Below are 26,641 nucleotides of genomic sequence, written 5' to 3'. Positions count from 1 at the left end.
TATATCTATAGAAACAAGAGCTTCTATTAACTAATTTGGGTCACTTTAAAAAAATAAGAAAGAAAGAAAGAAAGAAAGAAAGAAAGAAAGAAAGAAAGAAAGAAAGAAAGAAAGAAAGAAAGAAAGAAAGATGTAAATAAATAAAGTTACAAACGGGACGGTTGGGTGTGTCTAAATCCCCTTCTCGTCCGCTGGGCGGCAGTAGGAAGCTGTAAGTCTCGCGATACTACCTCTTTTCTCCTTGATGAGGAAGAGTCGCGGAAGAGGTAGAAGATTTTCCTGACGGCTCAGCAAGCGACCCATCAAGTTAGATAAAACTACCCGGCGAACCAGCGTTTTAAGCAGCTTTACAGGTCGGATAGACACCCGGACTGAAGGTAAAACACAGCGACGTGTAACGCCTCCTGTCTGATTGGTTTATTATTCGGTTGTTTTTACTGTAAAAGCTTCAGAAAGTGACCTCCTGCCGTTAGCGTTTAGCTGTTAGCAAGGCGTAGACAGCAGTGCAGCTGTTAGCCACTTAGCTCCAGGAGTGGAGCTCCAGGGGGGCTCGGGGGACTCCTCGGGGGGTTCCTGTGGTTGAGCCGTCAGCGTTTCATACGTGTGATGAGGATGAAAGCTTCCTCTCCGCGGGGCTGTCACGGTGTTTAAAGCTAACGCTGGGCTCGGCGTTAGCTTCTGCTAGCTCAGCCGGCTGCTTCCTTCTCTGAGCTGTTTGTGTCTCACTCGGTGTGTTTGGAGGCTCAGACCGAGCTCCGAGGATCACTGTGACCGGGCTCAGACCGAGGGTGGAGCCCCGTGTTTGAGCTCAGGTTCTCGGTTTAAACCAAACACATTTCTTTGTTTTCTCTCCGCAGGATCACGATGACAGCCGCACCTTACAACTACTCCTACATCTTCAAATACATCATCATCGGTGAGTGACCCGAGCTCCAGCTCCTGTGTTTACTCCCGCAGCTCTGCCAGAGCAGCTTTGCATGAGTCCGTTTATAATAACCGTTCTGTATCCGTGATCGCTGCCCCTCACATCAGTAAACTCCCTCCTTCTAGACTAAGCTTGCAGAAGTGCAGAACCTGGCGCTGGTAAATGTGGAGTGTCTGCAGCGGGTGCAGATATTAAATAAAGACGATGTTGAGCTGTGACTCATGCAGCGCTGCTCTGGTAAAGTCCAGGAGTGAAACTGGACGGTGAATGAGCAGGAACACTTCAATCACGGGGAGTAAAAACGCTTCATCCGGGTGTTTCCTGATCACTGTCATCCTTGGTGGCCGACCTCACCTGTGTTTGTCTGTCTGCAGGTGATATGGGAGTCGGGAAGTCGTGTCTGCTGCATCAGTTCACAGAGAAGAAGTGTGAGTGCTGCTTTTCTTCTTCTCTTTGTTTACTGAAGTTTAAGAATAGAATAGAATAGAATAGAATAGGCTTTTATTGTTATTATACATGTATGATGAAATTGTGAGTTATGGATATTTAAAATTTACCACCACTGTTTGGGTATGAGGGGCAAAGTGGTACAGCCTGTGTTTCTAGGTCTTTTATTTTGAAAGGCAAGCAGTGGAAAATCAGTTCAGGCTGACTTTTAGAGTCTTTTTTCTAATAATGTCAAGTTTGTTGATTAGGAATCCGTCTTAGCTGTTTAACAGCACGGCTCTAGTTTATCATATAAATATCTTAATAATGATCAAGTGTCAAGTTCGGGCTTCATAAATATCGATTTATGTTTTTTTTTTCTTCATTTTGATGTAACCGTAAACCTCCAACTTTGGAAACATTTAACAGGATTTCTTTGAATTGATGAACAATGTAAATAGATTAGCTTTTAGCATTCAGTTTGTTATGCTAGGAAAAAAACAAAAAGCGACTCGTGTGTTTGATTCTATCTGGATGGTTTCATGAAATTCATTCTGATAACAGATTTCGTGTGTTTGTGCCTGAGACAGCGACAAACACAAACATTTTTACCTTTACTTACCTGTTGGTGACCACTGCCCGTCCAATTCCTGTGTGTGTGTGTGTGTGTGTGTGTGTGCGCTGCAGTCATGGCAGACTGTCCTCACACCATCGGGGTGGAGTTCGGGACGAGGATCATGGAGGTTCACGGGCAGAAGGTGAAGCTGCAGATATGGGACACGGCGGGTCAGGAGCGGTTCAGGGCCGTCACCAGGTCCTACTACAGGGGGGCCGCCGGGGCCCTCATGGTCTACGACATCACCAGGTACCTAGGCAGGCGAGGGTGGATGGAGGAGGAGAAATCTGTGTCCTGTTTACTTAAAGGGACAGTTCACCATAAATGTAAAACTCTGGTTGCTCCGTCCTGTCGAGCTGCTAATTCAGCACTTTGTTGTTTGAGATCACAAACTGATAAAAAGACAAAAACCAACAAAACAAATCAGATATGCAGTGAAGATCATTTCATACAAAACATACACGAAATGAATGTAAGTTTCTGTCCTAGTAGAAAAAGTCGAACCATTAGATGAATAATAAATGATGAAGGTGTATGTAAAGTCATGTTAGATTAAATACGTCAGTTAAAACAAAGTAAACTGATAAAAATGGAAGTGATCCACAGACGCTCCGGTGAGCGGCTTCACGTCAGAACTATTTTCTTTCTACAGTCTACATCCACCAGCTATATCACTGTGCAGGAGGAAGTGTGCACTGAGGCATGAGGAACTGAGCATTATCTCTGTGCTCAGCTTTTTTTGTTTTGGTGGATCTGAAACATCCTTGAAAGAGTAGTTGTCAAACAGCTAACAGATCATCTGCAGAGGTTTATTTGAAGAGTTTCAGTCAGGTTTCAGAGCTCATCACAGCACAGAAACAGCTTTAGTGAAGGTTACAAATGATCTTCTTATGGCCTCTGACAGTGGACTCATCTCTGTGCTTGTCCTGCTAGACCTCAGTGCAGCGTTCGATACTGTCGACCATAATATCCTATTAGAGCGATTAGAACATGCTGTAGGTATTACAGGTACTGCACTGCAGTGGTTTGTATCATATCTATCTAATAGACTCCAGTTTGTGCATGTAAATGGAGAGTCCTCTTCACACACTGAGGTTAATTATGGAGTTCCACAGGGTTCAGTGCTAGGACCAATTCTGTTTACATTATACATGCTTCCCTTAGGCAGCATCATTAGAAGACATAGCATACATTTACACTGCTATGCAGATGACACCCAGCTCTATCTGTCCATGTATTTAAAAGTAGAATGGGAGGCAGAGCCTTCAGTTTTCAGGCCCCTCTTCTGTGGAACCAGCTTCCAGTTTGGATTCAGGAGACAGACACTATCTCTACTTTCAAGATTAGGCTTCAAACTTTCCCTTTTGCTAAAGCATATAGTTAGGGCTGGACCAGGTGACCCTGAATCCTCCCTTAGTTATGCTGCAATAGGTGTAGGCTGCCGGGGGATTCCCATGATGCATTGGGTGTTTCCTTTCCAGTCACCTTTCTCACTCACTATGTATTAACAGACCTCTCTGCATTGAATCATATCTGTTATTAACCTCTGTCTCTCTTCCACAGCATGTCTTTATCCTGTCTTCCTTCTCTCACCCCAACCAATCACAGCAGATGGCCCCGCCCCTCCCTGAGCCTGGTTCTGCTGGAGGTTTCTTCCTGTTAAAAGGGAGTTTTTCCTTCCCACTGTCACCAAAGTGCTGCTCATAGGGGGTCATATGATTGTTGGGTTTTTCTCTGTGTGTATTATTGTAGGATCAACCTTAAAACATTAATCGCCCTGAAGCCACTTTTGAATGTAGACGTGAGAAAGGAAAAAGTTCCTGCATGAGTGAATTTTCTGTGGATCACACTCATGTGTGATGCAGGGTGTAGACTGTCCCTTTAAAAGTAGTGTTATGTTTCATGTGATGAGGTTGTTGATGGAGGCCTCCACCTGCTCTTGGCTGATGGTGGGCGGTAATTTTTAAATCTTAGAGAGTGACTTGAAAGCAGCAGGTCGACCAAGAACCGGTTCCTTTGTAGGATTCTCATCCAGACTAAATATTTGCCAGGCGGTGACTCTGATGGCGCCCTGACAGTCGATGCTGCTGTGGACTAAATGTCAGACAAACGTTCAGAGAGTGTATTGACTTTGTTATTTTTGTGTGTTCAGGAGAAGTACCTACAATCACCTGAGCAGCTGGCTGACGGACGCCAGGAACCTGACCAACCCAAACACGGTGAGTGCGCCCACGCAGACTTCTGTGGCGACTCTTTTAAATCTTCTTTTCAGGCAGGAGAGAGAGAATGATTTCAAAATGGAGTCTGAAGGTGAAAGTGACCCAGAGCTGCGGTGCGTAAACAGACTTGGCTGGACCGCAGCTACAAGTAAACAGTTATTACATCCCTGCTCACGTTTATGGCAGTAACCCCGTGCAGCTAACAAACACCTGTTAAGCTGCTGTGCACGAAACATCCTTTAACCTGTGACGCGCTGAAGAGTCGCTGCTCAGTCTGCGTGTCTCCGTGTCGTAGGTGATCATTCTGATCGGCAACAAGGCCGACCTGGAGGCTCAGAGAGACGTGACGTACGAGGAGGCCAAACAGTTTGCCGAGGAGAACGGTGAGACGCTCGCACGATCAGATAAACGCTCAGCAGCAGACGGAGACTCGCTGATTCCTCTGATTTCTGCTTCCTGTTTCTCAGGTTTGCTGTTTCTGGAGGCCAGTGCCAAGACGTAAGTACGGCGTGTTAGAGAGGAAGCTCGTAGTGGCTCGATGGTTACGATTCATTCAGAAACCCGTTCACACCACAGAACGGTGAAGTGCATGAACACGTGTTTCTGGGTCTTTGTGATGACTGATGTTTTAATAAGTCCTGACGAGTTTGGCCTCTGCTTCTTCTGCAGAGGCGAGAACGTGGAGGAGGCCTTCCTGGAGGCAGCGAAGAGGATCTACCAGAACATTCAAGATGGCAGCCTGGACCTGAACGCCGCCGAGTCGGGAGTCCAGCACAAACCTTCGACACTGCAGGGGGGGCGCCCCAACCCCGACAACCAGCCAGCAAAGGAAGGCTGCAGCTGTTAACCTTGAACAGAAAGTACGAACGCATCGAACAGACCGACACACGGACTCCGCCGGGCACTAACACTCACACCCAGAACCAGTCCACACTCATCATCGGCGCTGTCCACCCGCCGTTTTCTAATCCAAAGCAAGATTCAACAATCCTCCATCCGTTCGAGACTTTACCAACTCTGACCCGATCCTGAAAACCAAATCTAGAAGCACATCTCTGCAGCGTGAACTGGCTCAGAAAGGCTCCCAGATCAGGACCAACCGAGGCGGCGACCTCATCCAAAACCAGTCTGAGCACAGACCTGTGTCAATCTGGCCTTTGTAAACCACAACGCTTTAATCTCAAAACCAGAGAACTCCCCCAAACTGGGCCGCTCTCCCCACCGCGTCTCCATCGAGGATGCTTCAGCTCACACGCATTAAAAACCTCCTGCAGACTCGATCAGGATCATCGTGAGTACGCCACATTTGGTTTTCCATAAAATTCGGGCTTCCTTACCAACAAACCAATCAGCGCCATTGATCAGACCGACCCAGACAAACCGCCGCAGCAGGACGTGACGGTGAACGCTGGCAATCACGGAGGACTCCTGTCAGTCAGCTACGGCGGGCCGGCGTGCGGCCTGGACTGTGCAGAGTCCAGAGTAGGGTCGACTGAATCCGGACTAAAGTGAAGGTTTCACAGATTTAGCATCTTTCGTTTTTTCTCCCATAAGTAAAATGTTTAAATTCAGACAAACAAAACCAAATTGGGACAAAATGAAATTCAAAATAAGCAGACTCGCTGCTCTCAGTCCGAGTCCAGGTTCCCAATTCTGATTTACGTTCAAACTCCATCCCTCGGTTGGCTCTGCCTGGATGTCTCGGCTCACCCGGGATGTTCAGCTCTCTGCAGGGAAATGTTGTGAGCTTGTAGACTGAACCGGAGCGCAGGCCAGCGGACGTCTGTCACCTTCAGAACCAAAGAGGACACCTGAGCGCTGTGAAGCTGGAAGCTGACTGAAGGAGCCTCTGAGCTCCTGCAGAAATCCACCTCTGTTATTTTAGGAAGCAGAAGCTGAGAGAGCAACGAGAAAGGAGCACCCCAACCATCGAGTCGTGACGGCGTTTTAGCTTTTATTGCCTCTTTCTGTCTGCACGAAGCCAGTACAGCTGCCAGGTTTTGTTTTTTCACCACTGCTGTGTAGTATGAAAGTCATTTGAATGCATCGTCTGAATGCATGAAAATTACTGCAAGTTCCCATCTCCCAGCTCCAAGGGAGGAAAATAGTGACAGGAAAGAGGTCGGAAGGTCGGTTAGGAACCATCGGATGAGACAGTCTGCGCCTGCAGCTCCACCCACACAGCCACCCTTTCAATTTATGAAGTCTGTGAACTGATGTGAGTCTCGGTCGCTCTGTGAGGGATGAAGAACCCGAACGTCTCTCCGGCCCCTCGCTGGATCAGTTCAGGATGGATTTTTATTAAATGCCTTCATTATTTTCTTGTTTCTGTTTTTGGTTTTAACCAAATAAATACAGGATGTTCCCACAGCTCCCCCTTGTGGCCATTGTGTTTGCGTTGTTGAGCCAGGATTGCACTTTATCACTGTGCTTTCTCTGGTTTCCGCCGCGCTGCTGTGGAGACGTCACTGCTTCAAACGTCACGTAGACACCAGCGAGCGTATCTGAGGGAGAATGTGCTTTGTGGAGAAAATGATGCCTTCATGGTTTCTGGATCTACTGTTTTCCTCTTTGAAAAATCATTCCTGCACTAAAAGCTTCCCAAAGCTCCGAGTGATGCTCTGCCAGATTTCATTTCACACTTTTAAACCACCAAAGTCTGTGAGCACTAATGGGAGGGAGCAGCTTTTGCATTTAGAGTTTGGATCAGTTAACCTGGAATTAGTCTACCTGTATTTCTGCTTATTTACACTAAAATTAACAAAATACCCGAGAAATGTTTCCTTTGAGTCCCAGAAGTGACAAAACCCGGAGAGATGGAGTTGAAGGTCCATAAGCCATTAAAAGTTTCACCACCAGGGGGAGTGTTGCTGCCGTTTAACCTTAAACCAGGCGTGGACGACGGCTCCATCCTGTGGTAGAGAGTGGTATTACACACAGTACGGCTGGCTGAGCTGGAGTCTCTTCAACATGAAGGTTATTGCACATTTTATTAAAATTTAAAGTTTTGGAACTTTTTGACAGAAATTAACAAAAAGGATCTTTGATCGTTACTGAAATGATTACACTAATGTTTTTAATTACCTTTAATGCATGTAAATCACCTGTTGTGTATTTCTACATTCCTACAGTTTTGTTGCACTTTATTTTTGGGGGAAATTGGAAAATATGACGTAAATTTTAAAACATTCTGAAAATTTTTGTCTGTAGTATTAAAGTGAATGATGACCCAGAAAAAGTCGACTGGTTAAACCCAGGAAAACACAAGAAATGATAAATTATCCCGTTTGTGTAGATTTAACATGGCGTCACTCAGCAGATCTCTTAATTGGGGAATTTTGTCGCCTCCGGGGTGCCGTATGGTCATGTCACTGCTCGCGCCGAGGTCACGTTATATGAAGTAAAAACGTCACCTCAGCATCTGGTTGTGACGCGTCCACATCTGTCTGAACAGGGCACGATCATGTGACTTTACCCTCTGCTGTCGTCTGATTGGTGGACAGCAGCGCGCTCCAACTATGATGAGTGATTTAACAATAAAACCTTTATGCGGTGAAAACAAACACGAAGCGTTTCAGGCGTCCTGTCTTTGTTTTTTCCTGATCGACCCCAAAATAAAAAAACCCCTGAAGTTTGTTTTTACTCTGCAGTGACCAAAAAGTCTGTGAGGCGTCACCGGGATCGGCGCCTTCAGCTTCCCTCGCCAAAGCGCTCAGCATCCAAAACTATTACACAACACTTCTTATGCAAAATGGGAAAAACTTTATGGGATGGCCTCGGTCGTTACGCTGTTCAGAGTCTTAATTTCTATATATTAATGAGAAGACGATGCAGCGAAATCAGGTTAAACTACAGCTGACGTCCTTTTTATTTTTCCGTGTGCTCGTAGCAAAATCGTCTGATCAGCCTGAGGGAGGCGCTGCTGTTTGGCTGAAGCATGTGCAACTATAACAGTGAGGTGGAGATCAGGTGATGGAGTCGCTGTTTTTCTGTCTGTTCATTTTTCAGAAATCTGCTAAAATTAAAAAAGCTTATTCTGATTGTTTGCAATGATTCTCTGCAGCTGAAGCTGTCATTGTCCAACGGTGGAGACTCAGTTCTTTGTAAATAAACTATATATATGCTGTATATACGCCGATGACTCACTGCTCTTGTGTTCAACTGTAATTCTTCTGTCTGCCTGCAGAGGGCAGTGCGTCGGACTTTTATCTCAGTTAACATTAAATTCACTTATAACTAAAATTCACTGCATTCAAAGTTCACATTTTTTCCAAGTTTATTTTTATTTCAAACATAAAAATGTTTACAGGGTTTAGAAAAACATTCACGTCCGTCTTCTCTCCGTTAGCGCGGCGAACAGAAAAGTCGTCGTTCGCGTCACTGTGGGCGCTTCCTCACGTAATGTTCTGTTTTTGGCTCCACTTCCTGCTCATGTTTAAAGTGAAAGCAGCAGTCATGTGATCACATGCAGCGAGTCATGGATTCGTCTTTAAAGTGTGAAACGGGAAAACTCATTCTGATCAGGCTGTTTGATTATCAAAGGCCAATTAATCAATCTTGTGATCAGCTGCGGGCCTATCAGTGTCTTTCTGTGCTGGTCACATGACTTCCAGCCGAGCGAGACTTTAAACATGAACAGAAGAGCTGGTCGGACAATCCCCTCAGCTATGTAATGTTGCCGTGGTAACACAAGGTGAGGGAGCGAGGGGGCGTGTCCTCGGCAGTCAGTTTGCTTCGAGGGCACAGCGTCACTACGTGGCTCTGCTCTTGGAGGCGGGCTCTGTCTCCTGCTCGTACTCGATCTCCACGTACGCTCGCTTCTTCCTCGCCGCCGAGCCGTTCGCTGGAGATTTGCCTTTAGACCGCGAAGCCTTCGTCTGCACCTCCATCTCCTCTTCAACCTCCTCCTCGCTGGACTCGTCCTGCTCCTCCTCATCACTGCTCGTCTTCAGCTTGTTCATGTCCTGCAAGGAGGAAGTCCAGTTAATGTAACAGTCAAACAATCGCATTTAAAGATCACGCCAGCAGAGCGGCGACCGACGTCTGAAAGGACAAAACTGCGTCAACGCGTCTCTGGATTCTGACTCCCTGCTCCTCTCTGACTCAACTTCCTGTCTTATTCAGTCCGACCTGAAAGCAGTTCATCAGACTTCAGTCGCCCCCTGCTGGTCATTAGAGAGAAGAGTTACCTCAAAGTCGCTCAGGTCGCTCTCCTCCACTTCTTCTTCTGCTACGAACTCTCTCTGCCCAACGTCCTGCACGCGCGCACACGCGCACACACGCACGCACGCACGCACACACACACACAGGACATCCTTTCAGAATAAAGTTTTACAAACATGTTCAGCAGCTGGTGTAGTAACAGCTGCCTCAATCACCTCGTCCTCCTCCTCTTCTTCTTCTTCCTCCTCCTCTGACTCGCTCTCCTGGTCCTGCTGCTCCAGCGCTCGGTCGAAGGCGTGCACGGGGAAGTTGTAGATGTCTCCGTACTGAAACAAACATAGACCGTGAGTTAAACCGCACGATCGTCCTTGGCGTGCGAGCAGCGGTCGCGTTGGCGTCGTACCGTTCCCTGTTTAAGTCGCTCCAGCAGCTCCTTCTCGATGGCGTTATCCAGCTGAGCAGCAATCAGAGCCTTCTCCTAAAAGAAAACACCAACAAAGAAGAGACGGCCGTCAGAGCTCCTGTTCCAGGTCAAAGGTCACGATGAGATGAACTACAGAGGAATGAGCAGTGCTTCTGGTAACTTTTAGCAAATGTTTGCATCATTTTATTTTATGAAGTTCAGACAAAAGGAAAAAATCCTGAATCCTCTAAACAGGAGCTGCCAGCAGCTTTTAAGGTGGACCGTTCAGATGCTGCGAATCAGTCATTCCGCCTTAAATATTAGTTCGACGGCTGTTCCTCTTCAAAGCGAGGAAAGAATTCCAGCCGGACTTTATTCAACATGAACGTTCCCTCTCTGTGGAAAACCGAAACTCGGCTCCTAATTTGTAAGGAAAATGTGACCTACGACCTCTCGTAGTCTGATTGCAGCTCTGTTAGGTGGTCAAGCGCCACCTTTGGGTGTGGTTAAAAGTCTCACCTCCTTCCTCCTCTCTCTGGTCTCCACCTTCCTGCTGAGAGGAACCAGCTTCCTCCTGAAACACACAGACAAGCAGGATGAACGCGGCGGGACGACACACCAGCTTCCTACTCGCAGTACTCGCTGTACTTTGTGTACTGCAGTACGGTCTGAGTACTCACTGCCTTTTGAGGACCAGTTTGCGCATGCGGATCAGGTACTGGGTGATTTTAGTGAACCTCTGTTTGCATTTGTGTCGGATGAATCGAGGCCAGTAGATCAAGTTCTCATCTATCTGTTCCAGAGCCTTCTCATAGTTCTTACTGAGCTTCACCTGCGCGCACACACACACACACACACGCGCACACACACACACACACACACACACACACACACACACACAGTTTGAGGCGTGAGTTAAAATCTTGTAAACTGAAGTTAGCTTCTTTTACACCAGATTCTTTAAACCGTGTCGAGGACGTCGGGCCATCGTCAGGAGACGTGACGTCTCCGTGTCTGGTGATCCACCACGACGAGTGACATAATCCCACTTTAGCCGCTCACCTTCTCCCACATCCTGGCAGGAAAAGCCGCCCTCTCGATGACCTTCATGTAGAGGAAGCACTGACCTGAAACACAAACGTTCCTCGCGTTACTCCCAAGACCTGCTGACCTGAGATCTGCCGGTAAAGCTGATGAGAGCGCGAGGACTCACCTTTCTCCTCCCTGATGGTGGCGTACTGGCTGTTGGCGAGCGGGCAGGACGCGCGGTTACACAGGCCCGTGAGGTTGTACTCATTCCGGCAGAAGTTCTGACTCTTGGTCCTGGACAGAGAAACAAAGACGTGACACGGCTCAGAGCTCGTCAATGACACGAGTCGATAAATCCAAGCCGAGCGTGACTTACTTCACTTTGAAGGAGCAGAACTGCGTGTTTCCAATGATGTCCCAGATCACCTGCAGGGGGCGGATCACACACTGATGCACATTACTGCTGCCTCAGTTTCTTTTTATGATTTTATTTAATTATTCGTCACAACTTTGAGAGACTTCACCATTACACTTACTATCGTGTGAATTTATTTTAGCACTTTTCTGCTTACGTGAATCTATTTAAGGATGTGTTGCGTGCTGAGCTTTTGTTAAGTCTGACTACAGTTCGTCTTTTTCCTTCATGTGGAGCCTGATGATCTTTACGACACACGGAGAAAAGAATGATGGGTAACTGTGGCCGAAGTGAGGTCCACGCAGGTCTGTGACTGACTCCGCTTCATGATGTATTGATCGGAGTGTTTGCTGGAAAACTAAAAAACGGTAAAACTGATTTTATTTAATGGAATTTGGCGTGACCGGAAGAGCCGGCTAGCATTTAGCCTGGTGATGTGTTGAAACGCGTATTTTATCTCCGGATAAATGAGTACGGTTCAGCTCATGGTTCCTTTAAACTCCGGAGCTCTCACCGGCCAGCTAGCGTTAGCACGCAGAGCTAACAGCGCTTCTCGGCGGCTGTAAAAGAGCTTGTGACACTTACGTCGTCGTGCTGCATTTCCGGGTCCTCTCAGAGCGGGTCGGCTCGTCGGATATAATAAAATTAAATAAGTTCCGATCACGGCGTGAGACTTTCAGCAGACCTGGAACCACATGGACGATCAGGGCGACACCATCTGTGTTTGGACAGAAATCTCATCCGGAGTGACGTCACCCGGAAGAAACATCGCGAGACTTCGAGATGTAACGTGTGTTGTAGATGTTATTATTACTTAGCGCATGCATTCGTGTAAAACGGCGTGATTGGGCTGCTGCTGAATAAAGATGATTGAATAGAGATTAAAAGCGAAAAGCACTGGAAACAGAGAAGCCTCCATCAGCATGCACCCGGCCAGGTGGAGAACTTCATCTACACCTCCCATCTCCCGTACAACCACAACTAGAAGTTCCACTCATGACAGGAAACACTTAAACACATCACCGAGACGTTACTGGCGGAGCTCAGCTTGACTTCAACATTTAGGTGGAGGTCGCTGGGTTGATGGGTCAGTGCAGTCAGACTCTGGGGAGTCAGCTGGCCTGCTGTGTGCTGAGTTCACTGACCCACTTCTGCACTCAAACAAAATGACTCCCGTTTCTCTGTGAACCCTAAAGCAGATGTTTTTGCTCTGTGGTGCATTCAGGTTCACATGATTGTGGTTTAAAGAGTTGTTGTGTAGCCTGTACAGGTGTTTGTAAGTAAAGACCACCAGACTGGGACGTGACACCTAACCCACCACCCACTCCGAGTCTGTGGCATCCCTGTCATTCAAAAACATTGACTGGGATTCTGTTTATGTGTATTTATCATTAAATAACTGAGACAAAACAAAACGACAGCACCGACAGTAAAAAGCATGTTTACAACTAAAGAAAGTGTCACCACTAAAAAACTACACTATTACTACAAACATGTACAAGTACAGAATCTGAGATAGAACTGTGTAGAGTAGAACATCACTGCAGGAACATCCTGATCAGCGATAATATGAAACATTGACTAATGATCCGTATCTTATAAATGCTTCTTGTCAAGGTCAGACGGGCTGAGGCGCATGCGTAACAAGAAGGCTGCACCTTACACGGATGGTCCGTGAACGCACCAATCATCATACTTCTTGAACAAGAAGGATCATAATACAGCGCACGCGCTCTGAGGCTTTATGGAGCGGCTCGAGCGCTCTGACTGACGGTGCTCTTCTTCACGTGAGTGTTTCTCTTGACTTCATCAGCTCACTGCGCAAACTCCGACAGCGCGGCACGCAAAAGGTTTTAATGTTTCTGAGCGAGAAAACGTGAGAGCAGCACGGGTTTCTGGTCTGACGGGAGCGATGCATTATGGGAAAGACCGCGGTTCAAATCAGCTCTGCAGCGACCCCAGCGCTCTGGAGGGGAGCTGCAACATAAAAACACAAGACTGAAGAAGTTTAATGTCATATACACACCGCAAAACACAAATGGTTACGCTGAGCAATCAAATTGTTACTTTGCGAGTTCCCTTCAAACAACTAAATAAACAAGTAACTAATATAAAGAATAAATGTAGTACTTATGTGTTTATGTACACAAAGGTAGGGTGTAGTTAAAATTTGAAAGTGCAAGTAGTTATGCAACACAGTGTTAAGATATTCAGAATGTGCAAATTTTAAAATTGTTTATGTTGTATGAAGTTGTGTTATATTGTATATAAACGTTCACAGTTGCAAATTTACAGGTCAGGTTATTGATAGACAATCACAGTTCGACAGTTAGTCAGGGATTCAGTAGCCTGATGGCCTGTGGGTTGTCCTTACTTTCACACTCCTGTAGCGTCTGCCAGATGGCAGGAGTGTGAACAGTGTGTGCTGTGGGTGGGTGCGTCCCTATCCTGAGTGGTGCTGTTCTCGTACCACACTGATGGAGTTTGTCAGGATACTCTCAACTGTTCATCTGTAAACATTGCTGAGATGTTTGGAGGTTAATCCTAATTTTCTCAGCTTCCTCAGGAAGAAGAGTCGTTGTTGAGCCTTCTTGATGATCTGCCGTGGTTATGGGTCCAGGTGAGATCCTCACTGATGTGGGTGCAGAGGAATTTGAAGGTCTTCACCCTCTGCACAGGAAGTTTTAGTGCACAGGCATATTAATAAATCAGACACAGAAAATAAGAACTGAGTAGAAGGAGTTTGTTTGTAATGAAACTGTGTGTGACGTCTGAAGTACAGAAATAACACCATATAAGACACATGTTGAGCGTCAAATGTTAGAGATCCTGCAACTGGCGTTTTGGGCTGTGCAGGGGTCTCTCTTCCAGAAGATGATTGAATAAAAGAAATATAAATGTTTTAACACACTATGAGTCGGTTTTCTCTGTTCTATCATGGGGACAAAAGAATCGGGGTTAATAATACATAGTGGGGCGAGCTGGTCTCTCCTCATCCTCGGGTCAACAATCACCTCCTTAGTCTTCTAAACATTTAAGGACAGATTTTCCAGGCACCAGGTCACCAGCTGAGCCACCTCTTCACTGCAGGCCGTCTCCTCTCCAACAGCTATCAGCCTAACAATGGTTGTATTGTCAGCAAACTTAATGATGGAGGTGTTGCTCTGGGAGGGGATGCAGTCATAGGTGAAGAGGGTGTACAGGGGTGGACTGAGCACACAGCCTTGGGGGGTCCCTGGGCTCACTATCTTTGTACGTGAGATACCAACTCTGACTGCCTGAAGCCTGCCTGTGAGGTGCTTTTCCACCAGTCTGTTTGGGCTGACGGTGTTGAATGCTGAGCTGTAGTCTATAAACAGCATTCGAACATAGGTGTCCTTATATTCGAGGCGTGAGAGGGCTGTGTGGAACGCTGCATTAACGGCGTCCTCGGTAGAACGATTCTTCCGATATGCAAACCTGCAGAGTCGAATGTGTCCGGGATGGATTCTTTGATATGGGACACGACTATCCTCTCAAAACACTTCGTTACAATTAAAGTGAGAGCAATGTTCAAACGACTCTAAATATTTAATACTTAATAAACCTCATAAACAGACTCCGACTACAAAAACTTTGTGTTTTCTGAGCCAATCACAGGTGGACTTGTGTTTTGGAACATTATCGCTTTAAGATAATGATCCACTTCTACTTTGGTAACTACACAAGTTCAGCAAAGATCCACTGTCTGTGTTAAAAAGTGAACCCAAATCCATTTTACACCCAGTCCCAGTCTAAAGCCAAAATCTGGTTTCTGCTCTCTCTGAGGATCAGTGTGTCACAGTTTGTACAGAACGAAGTGTCGGAGGCAGAAAGAACGAGCGAGTCTGAGTGCAAAAACAGAGAAACAGTTTATTTTAGTAAATAGTGAGCTTTTCACTGCTGTACAACACTGGCATCTGTAGGTTGGCACACTTTAAAGGGACGATCCACCCAAAAACTGAACAAAACCAAAACAGAGTTCACACACATTACCGCCGCTGCGACGTCTGTACAAGCTCTGCTGCTGGACTCGTAACGGCTGCGTGCCCTGCTGGTCCAGGATCCCGTTTAATGCTTTTCCCCTTTCTTTTTTTGGACCATTAACCCGACAACAAATGTCATCAGGGACACGGGGGACAAGTAAAAGAAGAAGAAACAAAAAGGCACCGAAAGCCACAACAGACAGCCGGACAACTGAAAACTACACGGACATGCAACTCACATCGATTTACACAGAGCTAATATATGCATGCAAAAACAACACTGCTCTGAACACACACACACACACACACACACACACACACACACACACACACACACACGCTACACATCAAAGGTTTCCTGGAAAGTACAAATGTCTCCTGAACGCACCACTCCACATCAGGGAGGCTCGGCATTCACATCACCCCCCAAGCCCGACCCCCACCCCGGAGTCTCTCAGCACATCCTGTGATTCGTAACTGTAGTAAACTGTAGTGAAGCCAAGTAACACGCCTAACAACGTCACGGTGACTCTAGAGCAGCCGTGGATGGGATGAACAGATTCTGGAATTAAGCCTGTGTGAAATGTGCCGGAGCTCACGCCACAGTGAGCAGACATACGTGCACGTGTATGAATCCACCATCCAGAATGTGTTCAGGTTCCTGCGTCCTCCAGCCGATAAAATAAAAATACAAAATAATCAAATCAAATCTGAAGAGTTTAGAAAAACAACAGATGATTTCAATCTGAGACAAACCGACAAAGAGCTCTAGACTCTGACGTAAGTGACAGGATGAGGACACGGCTTCTAGAGCCTAAGGAAAAACAACATAAGGTGGGAATCCTTCAACGGCATTTTCATCATGTGCATTCTGACGGGATATTAAAGTACAGATTCTAGAATCGTGTGGGATCAGATTCTGAAAACAGAACCTCAACAAGCCTTCAATCAGAACTCACACGTAAACCAGAACAGCTCTAGAGAGAAGTGACTCCAATCAGAGACAAATGTTTTCTAGAATCTGAAAACAAAAAGACCAAAAACAGCTTCAACGTTTTCCTCGCATCGCACAGAATCAAACCGCAGCTCTCAAAGAGCTTCAAATGTGCAGGCTCCATTTTCTGCACGTACGCTCTCGAATTAGTAAGGAAACTGTCGACACGCCTCCATGTGGCTTCCACTGATTCTACAGCAGCCTGGGCCTGATGTTGTAGAAGGTTCCAGAGTCTCAAGTAAAGAAGGATTCAACACAATTTCAACCAAAGACTCTACAAGCATTCTTCTTTGAATGAAAATACACATAAAATCTATTTTAGTGCAATTCTGGAAACAGATTCTAGAATAAACTGTAAAAAGGATTTAAGATTTGTTCTAGACTCCGTAAAATATTCCAGCGCTGTTTGAGATCAAACCTGAAAAAGGTTCCACAGTTAAACGATTCTAGAATCTGACCGTCCAGAACCAACACAGACAGGATGAAGAGTGTGTGTGTGTGTGTGGGGGGGGGGGACAGAGGAACAAATGAAATACTGAAGAAATAAATGTTCCATCATATGATGTCTAGGAAAAAAACTGACTTTTTCCAACACTTGAAAAAACGTTTTTGTTCAATCAATCAAATATCCTCCAGAACCAGAGTCATCCAGAGCAGCACATAGTTTGATGTAAAACCACAGAGCCCCGAACATTAGCTGAACTGCTGAAAGATATTTTGTCAACTCTGGAAGTCATAATCATCTTTCCAAACCAGATACATTCTTGAATCGGAGACTTTCATGGGAAACAATACTGAAAAACAGACTCTAGAACAAAACAAAAGTCTAGAATATAAAAAACAATTATCCCACAAAAACCTCAGAAGCTGAACATGTTTGATTTTCTAGAATATTTCGACCTTCATGTTCTAGGATGTATAGCTGGGCAGTTTAGGACAGTTGGTTCTGCGACCAAGAGGACAGACGTTGGGACAACATAAAACAGATTCTTGAATAATTAAAAAAAACAAAAACAATAAAATAATAATGACAATAAAAATGTCTGTTATATATGTTGACGGAAACAGACAAACAGGGTCCAGAAGAGCAGGTTAAGGTCCAAATCTGAGAGGATGTTAAGATGTCTAATCCAGATTTGGCCCAGAATCAGGGAAGCTGGGGTTCTCAAGACTGTCTACAATGTTTGCCTCAGTGTTGTAGAACTTGTGGGAAATCTAACAGAAAACCTTGAACCTAAACGGCAAACGAACGCGGTGAGATGTTAAACTTGGGTATTTTAGTTCTAGAGGACGAAGACTTGTTCTAGAGCTTGGGAATGCAGAGTCCAGGATGAGAACTTTAAACCGTTTCCTCGCGCTGGAAAAAGGGGGAAAAAAACCGCGCTGATGAGACTCCGCTGTAAACCAAAACGTATTTCACCTGGGACGTGTCGTCTAACAGGAATGTTCTGGACTGAAATCCGTTTGGATCCAGAACCAGAATGAACTGTTTGGCAACTACAAAGGAAATTATGTTGGATTTTTAAACATATAGTTTGAGATCTTTTAATCAGGCACACGAGATGTGGTTCAGGCAACATGGCTGTTTATGCGTCAGCTGTTTGGTGCAAGAAAAAAAAAAAAAAAGACCACCTACTGTGATGGGCGGAGCTACATCAGCTAAGAGTTTATGCTGTTTTACAGCGAGCCGTGAACCCGGGGACGAGCGCCCAAATCCAGAGTCAGTGAGCAAAGTGAAATCCGTCAGTTATAGAAACATTATTGTACACACCTGCAACAGCCGCAAGCGTCCTACAAGCTAAGTGGGTAATAAAAAGTATACACAACAGATAAAAACATAAAGGTGTCAATACAGAGAAAAGGTATGACACAAACCATGTAAACTCTACAGCAGCAGCAGGAGGAAGGGGAGCACACCTTTATAAAAAAACTATTTTGTGTTTAAGATCCGACATCAGCTTTGGAGCCAACCAGGACAGCTGTTTTTATGACGGAGACGACAGATGTGAACCCAAATCACAGCTGCAATGATGGAAAACATGCTCAGAAAACAACAGTATGGTGTCTTCATTCACACTTTGCTGTTTCCTGGATGCTGAATTTGGGAAAACAAACACTGAAGATGTTTGATGTGAAACATAAAATGATTGTGGGACACAAACAGCAACAAGAAAGAGACAAGTGATGAACCCAAAGTCTGTTTCCCCGCTGCATCTCTCAGTGTTGGTTTGCAGATAGACGTCGTCGAGAATGCGGCTCCTGAAGTCCCGTCCCTTCATCGACCCCCGCAGAGCTGCTCGCCCCCCTCTTCGTCAGATAACGGAGGTCGCAGAGGGTCCGACGGGGTTCAGGGAAGGGAGTACTTATTCAGAAAACCTTGCGTTCTCTCTGTGGGGGTCTCAGGATCGAGTCCTCTCTACACCTCTGGGTGAAGCAGATTTTATTTATTCAAAAACCGATTTTGTGAAAGTGGAACGATGAGCGATGGACGACTGGAGCTGGTCTGAAGGGCGCTGTCTGGATTTTTGTCCTGTTTTAAGGCATTTCACCAAAGAGAGTACAGAGCTGACTGGTCTGCACTGGGCAGAGGGTTTCTGGGGGGGTTGGTGGTTCTCAGCAAGTCTTTTTTAAACAGGGTTTCTGGTCTTAGGAGGTCTTGACCAGGTCGTAGACGTAGATGTGGAAGTCGTCGTCGAATTTGATGAAGTAGACGGAGGGTTTGGCCTCCACCTGGTGGATCACCATTCCCGACCTCTTCCCGCCGTCCTCTTTGGCATACTCGACCTGTTTGCCCACCAGACTGTCGACCACCTCGCCGGGCTCTCGCTCCGCCGTCACGCTGTCGTCTGCAGACACGAACACAGAGAAAAGGTCAACTTTATTTATCGTCTTTGCAGAATTTGATCACGAGGCGATTGATAGAGTATTAAACACACCAAAGCAGCAGGTGTTTGATAATCAGGAAGCACCAGCAGTAATATTTACTCGAGTACTCTGCCTCATGAAACAGAAAACCAAAGCAGCGCTGAGCTTGTTTGAGTGAAACCTTGAAAGGAACCCACATCAGCCAGCGTGGAAGCAGCAAGCGTCTGGATGGCACAGAAGCCGATAAAGGCCCACATGTGGATTACTCTCACACACACAGGAAGGAAGCTGAGCCTGCGAGCACTGGCAGCGCTCCCACTCATGAACACGTTGGTTCTTTGATGCCAACAACTCGCTGCTTCAGCTCTCTGTTTCCTGCTTCACTTTTTACTGAAACAGAGAAAAACGTGGCGAGCTGTGACACCGCCCAGTGCGCTCACACTCACTGGAGTCGGGCATGATGCGCAGGTCGCCCTCCTTGTAGTCGTCCAGCAGCTGGTACATGTAGAGCACCGGGTCCTTCTCGTAGGTGATGTAGAACCAGGAGGTCATGATGGGAGCGCGGGCCAGCACCATCCCCCTCCACTCCTCCTTCGGCCCGTCCTCCGTCTCGAACATGTGCTCCACCGCCTTACCGATCATCGTGTCTGCCAGCAGTGAGTCGGTCACACGGGCCGGAGCTGGACCAATCGCGGGACAGAGAGACACACGGAGAGGTGCGGTTACATCATTGGGACGCCGGGCAGGATGTTAAATAAAGTAACAGCAGTAACTACGTGCATTTACTCGAGTATTCGGCTTAATCTGCAGCAATACAACAGAAAACGTCTGACACAATGAGCCAATCAGCAGCCGCTGCTGCGGACCTCGATGTCCATAAAGTTTGTGACAGTCACACGTTAAAACTCGTCTGGCCGTGTGTCGCTGCGGCTGACAGCTTATTTCCGCCACGAGCCAAACGCGGCGGCCATGACGGGTGGCTCCTCACCCACTCTGTCGGGCAGAACCTCCAGCCCCACCACCCGCTCGTCGGTGTACAGCTCCAGGCCGTAGATGCAGTCGAAGCCGTCGTATTTGATCAGGTAGAGGGAGGGGTTAACGGGCACCTGGTCCAGGACCGTCCCCTTCCACTGCGACGACTTACCTGAGAGGAAGCAGACACGTAAACACCAGCACAGGTGACTCGTTCTCACACGATGCTTAACTTTCTGCGTTTCTATAAACCATCATTTGATCCACTGAGGGACATGTTAATGTTTAACTCGCCAAACTAATCAAATATGAAGCATCAAAAGGAAAATGAGACAGAGGAGAATCACATGGAGCCGACTTACTGCCCTCCTTCCAGATGTGCTGGATCCTGCAGCCCACGATGTTCCTTCTGGGCTGAGTCAGGGTCTTGCTGGGACCCACGCTGGTCCTCTGCTTCCTGCAGGGAGGAGGTTCAGACACGATGAAGGGTGAGGAGGAGAAGATGGTGTGACACCGGTGCGAGCTGGTGACTTTTCATTCATTTGTTGTGTCTTTTAATTAAAAACTTTATTGTACAAATGAAAAAAAAACTGTTTTACTTGTGCGGATTCTTTTTCTTCATCATGTTTGCAGAGACGCCCGAATGTCCTGAAACACACAAACACATCAGTCTGATGACCAGTCGGCAGCGTGTCACGGACATGGGTGGAGCGCCTCGCTCATGTAACTCACCTCCGTCCGCTCGGGGCCGCGGCGCCGTTGGGCTCTTGAAGGGGGTCTTCATTCATCCACCTGTAGAGGAGCAGCCAACCACACCAGCAGTCCGGGCTAAATGCTGGGAGTTTGTGTTAAGACGAGGCTGATGTGGAGGGTGGAGGATGAGGATGGAGGAAAGGAGGGGTGGGGCAGGAAGGGGGAAAGGGTGGGGAGAGGAGGGAGGAGGTGGGAGTGAAGGAGCACCAGGAATTAGGCTGGACCCTGGAGAGGCTGCATTCAGGCTGGGTACAGACTAACGCCTGGAAGTGACGTCACAGCTGCCAGAACCTATACGGGAACGATGCGTTCAATCTGAGGAGGAAAAGACGGAGACACGGACACGTAAACGCCAACGTTTTACATCAGAGTGATGAATTTAATATAGACGTTTTAATACAACCACTACGTAAAGTTTAAAAAGCTTGTTTTGTTAAAGAAAAGCCAAATAAAAATGTGTAAGTTTTAAAAGAGAAAACAAACAAACAAACAAACAAACGAACATGGCACACGAGGCTGAAACAGGAAGTCTAAACGATGCATCCTGACAGTTAAATAACAAAAACTCCAAACAGGAAACTCAGTTTATCAGTCACGAGTTTAACAACGTTTGATTGGATGAGAGCAGTTGCTAGACTGGAGGTCAAAAGGTCAGCAGAGTGACTCGTGGTGAACAGCAAGGACTGATTAGCCTGATGAATCTCGCAGGTCGGACTGAATGCAGCGACGTTAATGTTTTATGGATCCTGACCAATCACAGCAGCTGAAGGCGTCTCCTTTTAAATCTCTGCTGAAGGTAAAACGTCCAGCGTTGGATACATTTAAAGCAGAGTTTGTGACTAATCTGATTACTGGTTGGCAGTCAAAGGCTCTAAAGGTCAGAGGTCAAAGGTCAGGAATGCTGCAACCTGCTGTTTGTTACTCAGTGAGCAGTGAGTCAGTCCCATAGACTCACACGTTAAAACAAAAGAAACAAACATGTTTACAGCCTGATCCGCTCTTTAAGTGATGATGTATGAATTTTGCTTCTGGGCCCAAACTGCTCTGTGTTTATTAAAGCTGTTGTGTTTTTAACATGTTTTAATGTTTTGTATCTCGTTCTATTTGATGTCAACAATCCCCGAAAAACAGTCAGTGATCCCTGTCGGCCTCTCTTGGTTTTAATTATCATCCCTATTCATTTTAAAACGCAATTTTTAAGCCCTTCTGATGTAGCTACAGCCCAGCCCATGCAGCAGTATATTAATCACTAACCTCGTATTGTGGATGGATTATCTCAGTTGTTCTCCTGACTGAAGTTTGGCCCGTTTACAGCATCCTGCCTTGTGACTGTATTTGTCTCTAACCATCAGGAACCTTCACGTTAACTTTTATCGAGTGGAAAAGTGTTAGTGTTCATCCTCCAGCTTCACTGTGTTTATGCTAACATAGGTGTGTCGCTAGAGATCACGTAGCACATCATTATATAGCAGCTAGCCCAACTTCAGTAACCCTGCAAACGTCACTGCTGTTTAGTTTCCTGTCTTCATTTATATTGGGAGTGACAGCAGAGCTGTAGATGGATTATTTCCTCCTCCAGCTGTACGGGACCAGGATGGTTCTATAACTCTGGATCACAGCTGTATCTGTCAGCTTTAGGCCAGAAATACAGCACTGAACTGAAGCTAACACACGTTTATTCGACTCCTGCAAATCTGCAGGAATTGAGGAAATTCAGGTTGTGGTTAAGAGCTGAAACAACAAAGACAGCGCCAGTGCAAGTATATGGACCTCACCATCGTTTAATGACACACAGATTATTAATTTAATAGATGTTTGATCATTATTTTGTAGTTTTTAATGAAAGTGCCACGTTTTTGCTCTTGGACTCTACTACAGCAGTTTTGTATGATCCAAAGTTCAAAATAATCCTTCTTTGTTGGGCATCGATGCAGTGAGATGGTAGATATTATTCACATAAAAAAATTAAAAACATAACACCTGTGCATGAAAAACAAATCCAAGCAGACGAATATCCACACAGTCTTTTAATACATATTATTATATATAATAATATAGTTCCTGCCAAATAAGAAAGCGAAGCGTTAACCAGCCCTCCTACCATCTGATAAATCAGCTCAAGGACCACGAGAAGTCAGTCACCCTCGTCACTTCCTCTCTAGAAAGATCAGATCTACGTAAAAACAGAACTGCAGCAGGTAGAACAGTCGGTGTGAACAAAGATGCCTTCCTCTGGTAACCAAACAGAAAACAGGACTGAGCCTGAAAATCCCCTCCACGCTTTAACCAGGTCACAAACGGCGGCGGGAGGATTCGCACCGAGCTGCTCCTGATGTTTGCAGCTGTCACCGCACCTGCAGCAGAAACCACAGACCTGCTGCTGCGACACCAACCGCCAGGTCACAGTGACATCACTGCGTAACGGCAGACTCGCAGCAGAAGAGCAGGATAGAGGGTCACTCTGAGAAGCAGCCTTTAAACTCCGGACAGGTGAATGAGCATCTGCAGGGAAACCTTCTCACACTGAATCCAAACAGGGACCCAAACAAACCCGTCTGTAAGCGCTACACTGACAAAACCTGATACTTTATTCAAGAATATCATCATCTGATCAACAAACTCTGGACTCAATATGAATTTGTAATGAAATATTTCTACAATCTTGAACTGAATCCACGTATGTGCGCTTCAAACCCAAATATCTGCTTTGTAAATGACACCAAAGCTGCTCACCTACATCCTTTAATGGCACACCGCGCTCAAAGACAAGCGCACGTCAGGAAGAAATAAGACACTTACTTATTAAATCTGATTTCCAGACAATATTCTGAATAGATCTGGTAACATTAAGAGTTCGTTAGTAAAGGTGACTTATTCTGCTCTCTCACAGTAGCTCTGCGTGATTTACAGCTCAAAATAAGCCTTTGTTTCCTCACACTGCAGGCTTTCCTCCTCAGGCTTCTATTTTCAGCGACCTGTTAAAATCCACCAGTGACCCGTTTAAACTTAGCTTGAATCCGGTTTGAGTTTTGTATGAAAATATAACGGCTAAAACTTTTCCCTATAATTTAACCATTGAGTTACTTTTGCAGAAATCATTAAGACCAAAGTGTGTCCTTCAGATTTACTAGAATGGTGAGCAACATACATGGAGAACCGCGGCGACCCGTTCAAAGGTCATGAAGTCTGACCCTGTGTCCTCGGTGCATCTGGAACGATCCGCAGGTTAAAAGGAAAAAAAGAGGTTTTGCTTTAAAATACTGACTTTGTTTTTAAATCTAAGAGTTTTTCACAGCGTTGTGGATCCACTGTGTTGTTTGTTACAAGTGTTTCCAGCTCATGTCGTTTAAGTCGTGGCTTTTGTTCCGTGATGGTTGATCACTGCTCATTTGCCCCTTCAAAGGAGGAAACTTCTCAGTTTTGTCCGCCCTGTGGAGTGTGGCATCCCCCAAGGCTCCACGCTGGGACCACTCCTACTTTCATTAAATGTGCTGCCTTCTTGACTTTTATCTAACGTTTATACATTTTTCCATCTCCACTGTCATCACGCTCACATTCCAGTCCAGAATGAAACATCATGGGACGTAACGCACTTTGGCTCTGCTCCTATTGTGACAGTGTGGGGAACTTGTCTGGATTTAACCTGACAAACAGCAGTCCATATCTGAGGGAATTCCTGCTCTACAGATGCCTGTAAGACGATCAGCATCAAGTAAACTCCGTTTGAAACGATTATTGGAAGGTTTTCTAATCGTGGTTCAGATTTGTCACAGAGAAACAACAACAAGTCTGACAACTACAGAAGTTCAGGGACACTAGAAACTAAAAAGAGGCAATTGGACTTAAATTTAGTGCGAGAGGGCCGACATCTCCCAATTTTGGAGCACAAAATTACGAAAAATTAATTTGATTGTTTTAAAAAACCAAGCAAACAGAAGGTGTGCAGATGAGAGAAAATAAAGTAAACAACAGCAAAACACCTACGTGTGAAGTGTCACTAAGCTCGCGAGTAGTATCCTCCCCACAGTGGATAACCTCCGCCCTCCGGCCACTTGGAAACACCTAAAACTTTAGTTTGCTGACATTTTTTTTTTTTTAGCTCTGCCATAAAAAATACTTTGGTTATTATGATTACACCTTTACTCCACGGGGAGAGGGGGGTTGACCGGGGGACCGACCTCAGGTGTTTGCCTCCGGACTGTGTGGCAGGTGAGGACGGCCTGCTGACACCGGACCGACTCACTGTTGTGGCTTCAAACCCACACACAGCGGTTCTTAGAGCTGCTCCCTCCGCACCTGAAGGCTGGAGGAGCTAGTCCTGCTGCTGCTGATGATGGTGGTGATGAAGATGACCACGCAGAGGTCACACTTTTACCCGCCCCCCTCCTCCTCCTCATCGAGCTGCATCCTCACGCTAAATATCAAAATATGCGCGCAGCTAATTGGCTCGTTCTCCCGCACGCGCGGCGGCCATGTTGCGCCAGTACCGAGAAAACCCGCAGCGGTGCGAGAGCAGGCGCAGGCGAACAAAGGAGAAGGGAGGTCTGCTGCGGAGAAAACGGCCGCTGAGCGCGCGGCTCTGCACACAAACAGCGGCGCACGCACGGCTCGGTCACCGGCGGCGCGTGAGGGTCGCACGTTCTTACCGACACAGAGATCAGAAGCGCCGCATAATCCCGATCAGCCGCCGAGGCTCCAAATTGATCCGCTCAGCCTCCCTTTGGTGCTCCGCTGCGTCAAGCTAGCTGCGCCAAGATGGAGGGAGGGCGGGAAAGAGGCGGCGCGCCCCTTCAAAATAAGAGCGCCGGCTCTACATATTGCCACCAAAGTAAAAGATGAAATGAAGGAAATGCTTTCCTTCAAGTGTTATGTGGACTTTTTTTTTTTTTTTATCTCCCAGTCACCACTAAAGTGCAAAAGTATTTCAGATTAAAAGCAGGTGACCTGATTGGCTGTTTTCAGTGCTGAAGAGCTTACTCTCCCATCACTTACCCTGGGTCGCCCCCTCAAGGCTACTGTTGTTGTGATTTGGCACTATATAAATAAAATGGAATTGAACTTTCAAACTTCCACAAGGGGGCGACCCGTGGCAAGTGATTCTACAGAAGCCTGTGGGAGAGTAAGCTCTTCAGCACTGAAAACAGGCAATCGGGTCTCCTGCTTTTAATCTGAAACACTTTTTAACTTCAGTGGTGACTGGGAGATAAAAAAGTCCACATAAAACTTTAAGGCTCGTGTAGCAACAGAAATGCCAAACTCAAAGATATTATAATAAACACACAGGTCAGAATATGACATGTTAAAATACTGGACTATCAACATTTTAATATGACAAATAATGACACAGTACAAGATCATCAGCGGAAAGCAGAAAGTGGAAAACCCTGGCCTATAGGCTTATTGAAATTGCACATTGAAAGTGTGTATCACTAATTGTCAGACTGGGTTTAATAACTCTGATCTTTTCTATTATTCTTCTTATGAAATGAAATCCTTTATGTAAACAGGCAATCTCATTGATATTAAGTTCTCTTTTTCAGGAGAGTATGAAGAGAGACAGCTGCACTGTAAAACGACACATGATCGTGTTTTGGAGCTTTTTTTGCCTGAAGCCGGATAAATTCAGAATGTCATTTATAGGTTTATCAGTACTCAGTCAAAGAAGGACCCAGTCTAAACTGTCGTCACTGTTTGACTCTTTTGGCTTTAAGCATTCAGTTTCCTACAGACCTCGCTGCAGCTCATTGTGGTAAAAGAGAATATGTTTTCACAGTTTTGAATATTGAGCACAGAGCAAAAATAATTATAGATCATATTTCTGTTAAACAAGGAATGATTAAAATGATTTACGGTAATG

The 26,641-nt window shown here is 46.0% G+C and overlaps 3 protein-coding genes across 6 annotated transcripts; 1 reads left to right on the top strand and 2 right to left on the bottom strand.

Annotated features, from left to right (window-relative positions):
• Positions 1–224: 224 nt before the first annotated feature.
• On the top strand, positions 225–5,153 carry LOC309719724 (ras-related protein Rab-14-like). Its single transcript, XM_082556046.1, has 8 exons — positions 225–377; positions 858–916; positions 1,300–1,353; positions 2,039–2,216; positions 4,120–4,186; positions 4,482–4,569; positions 4,654–4,684; positions 4,856–5,153. The coding sequence occupies exons 2-8, from the start codon at positions 865–867 to the stop codon at positions 5,031–5,033; spliced, it is 648 nt and encodes a 215-aa protein (XP_082412172.1). The 5' UTR covers positions 225–377; positions 858–864; the 3' UTR covers positions 5,034–5,153.
• A 3,291-nt stretch (positions 5,154–8,444) lies between these two features.
• mak16 (MAK16 homolog) lies at positions 8,445–12,417 on the bottom strand. The gene is made up of 10 exons (XM_082556044.1): positions 11,782–12,417; positions 11,158–11,207; positions 10,966–11,075; positions 10,815–10,879; positions 10,433–10,584; positions 10,272–10,326; positions 9,753–9,827; positions 9,565–9,675; positions 9,376–9,441; positions 8,445–9,150 (listed from the first exon to the last, which is right to left on the bottom strand). The coding sequence occupies exons 1-10, from the start codon at positions 11,794–11,796 to the stop codon at positions 8,938–8,940; spliced, it is 912 nt and encodes a 303-aa protein (XP_082412170.1). The 5' UTR covers positions 11,797–12,417; the 3' UTR covers positions 8,445–8,937.
• A 2,650-nt stretch (positions 12,418–15,067) lies between these two features.
• On the bottom strand, positions 15,068–25,571 carry spinb (spindlin b). 4 transcript variants are annotated; one of them, XM_082554373.1, is made up of 7 exons: positions 25,431–25,571; positions 20,764–21,099; positions 20,631–20,679; positions 20,394–20,488; positions 20,048–20,203; positions 19,500–19,739; positions 15,068–19,040 (listed from the first exon to the last, which is right to left on the bottom strand). In XM_082554373.1, the coding sequence occupies exons 2-7, from the start codon at positions 20,813–20,815 to the stop codon at positions 18,841–18,843; spliced, it is 792 nt and encodes a 263-aa protein (XP_082410499.1). In that variant the 5' UTR covers positions 20,816–21,099; positions 25,431–25,571; the 3' UTR covers positions 15,068–18,840. The 4 variants fall into 4 exon arrangements, with proteins under 4 accessions (XP_082410499.1, XP_082410502.1, XP_082410501.1 ...); XM_082554376.1 differs by having other exon boundaries at positions 19,506–19,739; positions 25,431–25,565; XM_082554375.1 differs by lacking the exon at positions 25,431–25,571 and adding an exon at positions 24,963–25,417.
• Between the last annotated feature and the right edge of the window lie 1,070 nt (positions 25,572–26,641).

This window comes from Aulonocara stuartgranti, assembly GCF_965226115.1.
Source record: "Aulonocara stuartgranti genome assembly, chromosome: 12".
NCBI lineage: Eukaryota > Metazoa > Chordata > Actinopteri > Cichliformes > Cichlidae > Aulonocara > Aulonocara stuartgranti.
This window is presented reverse-complemented; position numbering and strand designations above follow the sequence as displayed.